The sequence below is a fragment of the Anarrhichthys ocellatus genome, unplaced genomic scaffold (assembly GCF_004355925.1).
Source record: "Anarrhichthys ocellatus isolate YVR2014 unplaced genomic scaffold, GSC_Weel_1.0 scaffold9, whole genome shotgun sequence".
Classification (NCBI taxonomy): domain Eukaryota; kingdom Metazoa; phylum Chordata; class Actinopteri; order Perciformes; family Anarhichadidae; genus Anarrhichthys; species Anarrhichthys ocellatus.
In genome coordinates, this window is record NW_022280039.1 from 7,445,680 (window position 1) to 7,453,546 (window position 7,867).

The 7,867-nt window shown below is 42.0% G+C and overlaps 1 protein-coding gene across 5 annotated transcripts in view; it reads left to right on the forward strand.

The window, feature by feature from the left end:
* sema4c (sema domain, immunoglobulin domain (Ig), transmembrane domain (TM) and short cytoplasmic domain, (semaphorin) 4C) overlaps window positions 1-7,867 on the forward strand; it is an 84,287-nt gene that overhangs the window by 38,551 nt on the left and 37,869 nt on the right. For 4 of the 5 annotated variants that reach the window (XR_004212826.1, XR_004212829.1, XR_004212827.1 and 1 more), the window contains exon 3: window positions 4,917-5,123. Coding sequence is in view for 1 of the 5 variants with exons in the window: in XM_031849717.1 (XP_031705577.1) it covers window positions 5,000-5,123 (124 nt within the window). In the remaining 4 variants the exon portion in view is untranslated. Of the gene's footprint in view, window positions 1-34; window positions 2,039-4,916; window positions 5,124-7,867 lie in introns of those variants that run through there. The other variant, XR_004212828.1, reaches the window with a different exon arrangement.

Sequence of the window (7,867 nt, forward strand, 5' to 3'; positions counted from 1 at the left end):
TGTGTGTGTGTGTGTGTGTGTGTGTGTGTGTGTGTGTGTGTGTGTGGTAATATGTAAGGAAGAGCAGGAAAAGGCTGTCAGGAAAGGAGGGGTGGGGAACATGAAGGGCAGAAAGAGGACAACATGAAACAGGACAGAGGGATGGGGCTTGAAAACGTTCTTGTCTTCCTTTTTCTCCTCCGACATTCGCTCATTTCGAAGAAACGACCCTGGTTTGCTTCTCCCTACAGGGACTCATCTTACCTCCCAATGCACTCTGATAAGAAACACACGCACCGAAAACTCATGCACAGATTCAGGCAGAGAGAAAAAGACACCCACACATGTGCGCATACAATGACACAAATCCACAAGCACAGCCAAAACACACACACAGGAGCTCGGCAAGCTAATCAGAACATGTGGCCTATTTCTCTCTAGGTTTTAATGAGCTCTCCATTGTGGAGTGCTGACTGATATTATTAGGCTGCCGTGTCTCAGCTCATTAGCTAAACCAGGCTCAACAACAACACCAGCAGCTAAAAGATGATTTGATACCACCTGCAGAGTTATGTGTCACCACAGGACCTTAAAGAGACGGCGGTGAGAGACCGAGCAAGTGTGTTCATATGGCCGTCAGGGGAGAGCGAGGCTGAATCCCGCTTCTTATGACACGAGGGATCATAAGTCAGTTTGATAGAAAGAAAAAGAAGAATACATCATAGGCCGAATTTAGCCGTCTCCCCTTGGCGTTTATAAAGTTCCCCGTGGGTGTGGCTTGCAGATTCATCGTGCAATTTTAGCAGCACACCGGTGACAAGTGAAGAGAAGTAGTCAACAACACTCAATGGAAAACAATTCGGCAATCATTTGTTCTTAGTTGACTGAGTTATTGCTCTGTGTTGAATGGCTCAATTTCCTGTATTGGCACTGTGTGGAATGCCTCTGCTACATGCTATTAAAGCAGCTAAATGAATCCCACTCAACTGGAGAATATTTCTTTGTTGGTTTTTAAATGGTTTGTACAGTTCTACTCAAGTACAATTTTGAAATGCATGACTTTTACTTGAAACCAAGTACTTTATTCATTTAATGTATTATTGCTACTTTTACTTTAAAGTAAAGGATAGTAAATAATCTGCTTATGGACCACACTGCCCGTGGGTATGAGTTGTTTTTGTTAAATACAACGGATACATTTCAGTCAACATTTATTATGTAAAATGATGTTGTTGTACGCCACTGGCATTGAGCTGTTCTTTATTCATTATCTACTATTTCTCCAGTCCAATAATGTAACCTGAGTTACAGCTAGGGTTACAAATAATGTATATTTTAGAAACTATTTTGTTATATTTTTTGAAATCACATTCCGACTGCAATCCATAAAATCAAATCAATTACCTTAAAGAATTCTGAAGATTTATTTTAAAGTGATCCTTGTGCAATACGGCCTGATGCTGAAAGCTGCACCGAAGGTATCTATGAAGGCTCTCCTGTTAACCCCATGCTGTAACTGGCTCTACAGTTCAAGTAGACACGTCAACGAGTCTACAGATAAGTAGGCCACGATGACCTTTCTTTAAATCCACTTTTTGCTGTTTTGGTCAAAGAGGGTTTCCTCGGCATGCACGAGTTGAAAAGGGGACATCCTCGACAGACAATATTTTAAAGTAGTCCTATATTAATGATATTTCACAAGGATTTTATAAACCATTATTTCCTGAATTTGAAAATTTAGTTTAACGCTTTGGCAAATATTGATAGTGACAAACACTTGAGCTGTACGACTTGCAGAGAAAAGGAAAGAGAGGGAGACGGAATTAAAGAAAAGCAGAGAGAGACAGAAAGCAGAGGAGGAGGAAATGATAGCGATGTTTGCATTGAAGATTTTAAACGTTTTCTCAGACAGACGTCTTGTTTCTCTGTTGTCCCCGCTATCCTCTTCCTCCTCATCTTCCTCTGTAGTGTTTACATGCTGCCTCTTCTCTTAATCCGGCCTACAGGATGCCCACTTCACTTGGTTACCTCTCAGTACAGAGATGAAAGGGATAAAAAAGTAAGCCTGTAAGCCTCCTTCAACGTGTTTTTGTTATTTTCTTTCTCTGTAACTCTCCCCTCCAATTCTGTCATTCTTTCAACCCTTCATCCCTTTCTCCGTTCCTCAGTCCCTCCCTTCCCACCTTTCAATCTCAATCTCAATCTCAGCTCACTCAAGCGTTGGCCGGCGAGGCCTCCAGCATCGATCCAATAAAGCCGGTAGTCGGCACTGCAAGGCTTGAAGTGCTTTCACCCAAACCAAGCATTTAAGCACGCTCTCTTAACCGCACGTCGCTATGATCTGATCTGGGGTTGGAGGGAGTCTGGGAGGTGTTGTTTTTCTTCTTCGTTCAGCATCTTCTTATTTTCCTATCAAAAGTCGAATCAATAACAGTCACATTGGTTGGACATTGGCACACAAACACACACACACACACACACATCTCCAAATACCTATCCTGCCAATCCACCAAATAGGCCAAGTTTTTGGGGTTTTTTTGGGGGTTTTTTTGCCAGCACTGGAATTCAGTATTCACTGGTGGGAATAGGTGAGGGACAGGGAGTCGGAGACATAAAATGTGCTACAAGTACAGAGGTATTCTCTGTCTTTGTTCTGGGTTAAGGTATATACAGTTTGACATTTTGTGTCTGTTTAAAAGTCAATGTATTCTCATCTCCAATGAACGTGCATCATCGAAGGCGTCATTTCACTCGCTGATACGCAGCAGCAGGTGCAGAGGGGAAATTTTAGCGATGGTGTGTGTGCATTTCTGCCTGTGTGTGTGTGTGTGTTCGTGTAACTCAGTTTTTCAATTATTATGAGGATATTTGGTCCTCAATAGAATGCAAACATTAAGAACGATCCATCATGCTTTATTTCTGCAGTGGTTAGGTTAAAGTTCAGTAATTGGTTTAGTATTATAGTCAGAGTAATTAGACTATTAGATTGTGATCCGTGAGTTGGAGACGCAGTGGGCTTACTATAGGTCACCTTTACATTTAAATTAAACCCACTTTTAGAAAAAATACTTAATTTCACCACTCCCAGTGCTATATAGTCATGCAGATAATTTGAGCACTGAGGTTTTGACATATACATATATCTGAGATTTCTGCTGCCATTTGAATAAAACAAGCAAACTGAATGTTCTTGTGCTCGCAGCATTTTAAAATGGCATTTAAATGTAACTTGTGTTACATGTGTGTCATTATTTTGCCCACAGTGTCCCATGCAGGTACTATTAGATTAGAACTACTTTCTACCAAGAAAAAAAGCTCATATGTGACGCATATGTTTAATATGCTTCAAACAAAGTGCTTTTCAGATAATGGAACAGTTTTTGAAGCCCAATTTGCAATGGCACAATCGTATGGTGTCTTTTTCAAGTGCAACACCATGAATGCCTTTGAGGGGAGATTGCGCTCTGTATTTGTACTTTTGATTGCGTTGGGAGACTACAAAGACATGCAAAAGACACAGGGGGATCAGGAGTGCAGCCAGGAGGAGGTTAACACATTACCTTTGGTAATTTAGAATAGGCACAAACACTTTGTCCTTAAATGACACGTTGTAAAACCTAGTTTGTTTGAAGCAAACTGAAGCCTTTAACAGGGACAGGATCTGGATGTTGGTGTTGCATTTCACTGTTGTGAGCAACACAAATAAATTCCAATGAGAAAAGGGAGACTTTTTTTTTGTGTAATTTCAGCCCCCAATAAATCAGTATAGATTGTTTTATAAATATGACCGTTCACGAGCAGTCACTGAAGAATAATTCTAGAGTTTTTTTCTTAATCTCCTACTTGTCATCATTGATCGAGGATGTTTGTCAGCACAGGTGGATGCAGCATATCTACGGATGGCACCAGTCCGACTTAATTAAAAACTATTTTTACTGCTAATGAAAATAAATTACTCTATCTCAGGCTGTTCATGGTTGATTTGACAAGTGACATGTTTCATCTTGAATTAACACATAATGCCACTAATTGATGTCCCTGAGGTCATACAAAATGATAATGTGACATACATTAAAAGTTTAAGGGTTGCCATGTCCTCACAAGCATATAACAAAAAAAAACTTGATTGTGTGTCATTATATGCGTGTTAGTACTATTTTAACATGCAATTCCTCTTCTCGCCCTGCGCATCAGTCTCACCTGCAGCACCGTAACAAGTCAATCATCCTGTGCTGTCATTGGACTCTATTGCCTCTCTGTAGCCGCACACTTGACATGTTCATTAGGTATAAACCAATTCATTTACAACACAGCGCTATTGGATTGTCCTTGCCTCGACATTCATTTCCCAACACGTTGGCGTTTGATGCATTGCCAGCGCCAATTAACTTTGATAACTCAGCCCCAGTTTAATATACTGCTGCTGAATTGGCTTGACAAGAGCGCGGCGATAAGCTATTTCTGAGCTTTTTGAGCGCCGATAGCTGGATTATCGCTCAGAGTGAGGGAGGGCCAGAGAAAACTTTCCTGCATAACCCCCGGCCAAAAGTCATTAAAATGTTTTGTTTGTTTTTGTTGGCAGACACACACACACACACAGACACACACACACACACACACACATACACACACACACAGAGAGGCACATACACTGATTGCAGCTATGTCCTTATTGGCTTTAATGATTTGCATAACTCATTTCTGTTTTACGTTATTGTGGATTTTGATGGCCATGTGAAATTTTATAGTACATGTTTTCAAAGGGACAAATTTATCTTTCAGTGCAGCTTGAATGTGTGAACCGTATTTTCTGTGTGGCTTTTTGAAAAACGTGCAAGTTGTTCTGACAAAATAGTTTCTGATAAACAACCAAGCCAATAAAAGAAGTGAATTGCTGCTTCCTGCTGATGTGTTGTTCTTGTTTTTTCTCCCGGCAGGCTGCCCGGAGCTGGGCCGCTCTCCAGTCCCTCTCATCGACTGATTTATCCCCCGATCCATCACACAACGCCAGTTCCACCGAATGGGAGCTGATATGGGAGCTATGGGCGGGACGAAGGTCTTGCTCCTGGTGTTTCTGGTTGGATGGGAGAAGTCGCTGGGTCTCAACTGGAACCCAACACCACGCAAGACTGTTCGATACCAGGGTGAGTGAGCGGTGTATTGCAAGCTGATAGAGGAGTCAGACATCAGGGGGCTTTGAGGTAAAGAATACATTTAGGTAGCGGCTCGTTAAAGTCCCAATAAAATGAAAAATAGCTATATCCTATATGTCGCTGCATTTACTGCTCTTACTGTCTCTTGTTACATGCTAAAGATTTGTCTGTTTTTCTTTTCTTATCATATAAAACCCTCACTTGACCGTTTGCTTGGATAGCAAAGTTTTTTGCTAACATGTTTTTTCACATATTTGGCAGATATTAAGAGATTAAACAATTAATGCAGTGACACACAGTTAGAAGTTGTATTTATTTATTTGACCATGTCTTTAAGGATGAAGTGAACTATGTGATTCTAGAAGCTTGGTTAATTACTGATTACTCGCAGGGCTAGATGGTGAACTATTGTAGCTGGCATACTAACCGCTGGAACACCAGCTATCCGGGAATAAGGTAGCACTCGTAGGACTCTAAGCTTCGTTCTATTTTCTTCGTACCGTTGGGGCCATTGCTGGGCTCACTAGCTGTCCGTTACAAGCTTGTAGGCTTGTTTGGTAACGGGACAACAAGTTCACACAGTTTGTTTAATGTATTTGTACCACTGACTTCTCTTTCCTTACAGTCTGATTAACTGTCTCAAACTATTCCTCCTTTTTGGAGCAGTTTATAGTCAGACAGAGGGGTTGTAAATAAAAGTACACAGAGCAACACAGCAGCTGGCGTACAGAGCTTCCATCTTCAGCTCTCTCAAAGTTCAATACTATTGGTGAACATCCAAATTTGCATGTCAAAGCTCACCAAAGTTGAACCTGACACAAAACATGAACGCATATTTACTTTCCTTGCCTCGACCAAATCCACTGAAGCCAGACCTTAAGACGGATTTAAAGGACTGACAGCTGTTGGAGGAATCCTCCAAGTTGGCCCTGGAACGATTTATCTGGTCAGACATCCGATACAAAACCAGTAATTGCAAAAATGTATTCCGTTACAACTACCCGGGAGGATTTTGTATTAAATCAGAGGTGGATGCTTTCAGATTTTGTAAAGAGATCGACCCCCAGTAAAACAATACATCAGTCTAATCCTAGCGCTCAACTGCATTTGCACTCTTTATCTCGGCCCTCCTCTGCAGCCAAACACGACTGTCTTCACTGAACAATGCCAATTGTTGCAAGCTGAGAAAATATCTTTTTTTTAATCCCTCAAAGGAGAAGTACTGCATTCTATCACTTGGGGATTATGGAAATTGTATTAAGAGAGAGGAAAAAATATATGGGATTAAAAAAATCTACATTTTCTCACCTCTGTGTACCACCTATTCCACCTTTCATCCCATATCTATCTCTCCTTTCCCTTCTCTTCCTCCTTTTTCTGTTTGCCTTTTATCCCTCCCCTCCCCTTCTTTGCTTTGTATGCTGCGGCTCATCGTATGAACTCGTAATGCTCTTATGGCGTTTTCACAAAGAGCTCAGATTCCAGCCGCTCTTGAGGAGAATGGCGCTGGGTAGCGGTGGGGTGTGGAGATATTTCAAATGCAGCTTTCTCATGCCGCTATCACGCCCCCCCCACCCCCCCCACCCCCACCCCCTACAGCCATCCTCCTTCCTCTCATCCCTCCATGCAGTCATCACTGGCGTTGTGTTGGGATGTAAGGACAGAGGATGTCGGGGGGGGAAACAATCGATAGGATGACGATACATTCTGGGGAAATGCTCCAGTGTGAGCCAACGTTGGCAGAGTGGCCCTGCTGCACTTTGGCCAGAACACACTTGTGGTAAGGACACGCCAGACAGAGCAAACTGGGACAGCTGCACACACATGGAAGGAGCAAAAAAAAAATACATTTCCAAAAAGTATCTAATATTCAGTATCTTTCTGGAAAAAAATGGTGAATAAATCTGTCTGTAGAGATGAGATAACTTCCCTTCGCTTCTTGTGCAGCTTCAACTTTTTTTTGTCATTAATGTCTTCGAAATAAAAGCCTTGTCATGAAACGCTTCTCATACTTGATTCGAGTACGACACTTGAGTGCAGAAGGATTCTTGACGTAAATTGATTTGCATTGGAAACAAGTGGGATTATCTTACCCGTTGACAGATTTCTCCACTTGGTTGAAGAAAAATTAGATTTTCAGGCTCAATACTGGGTAAAATGACTTATATGGATGGGTTCTTGCCACGGTGCTGAGGAGGAGATAGGAGAGAGACGAAATGGAAAAACAAAGCTGCAGAAAGAGGGAGGGAAGGAAGGATTGGAGGGGAGAAATGAGAAGAGAGAGGAGAGCGATATCATGGAAGGAAAGCAAGAGATTCAGAAAGGAGGAAAGACTGGGAGAGAGAGGCCACTCACTAACTGCCTTAAAAGGACAGAAAGTAGCTTCAGTGAAACGACAGAGAAAGGAAAATACACACACACACACACACACTCTCAGCAGGCCATTTGCCCTGTGCTTCATTTTACATCAGGCATCTCCCTGCACAGACACACAGCTTCCATATTAACGTGTGTGTGTGTGTGTGTGTGTGTGTGTGAGCTGCTGTTTGCATGCAGTGTGAGTTTACAAGACAGAGACAAGAAGACGAGCGATGAAAAACCAGAGTGAGAGAAAATGTGGGGGCACAGAGGGCGTGTGTGTTTATACCTATTTGTGTAGAGAGAGAGAGAGAGAGAGAGTGTGTGTGAGTGTGTGTGTGTGTGTGTGTGTGTGTAGCTGTGTGTCTATCAGTCTA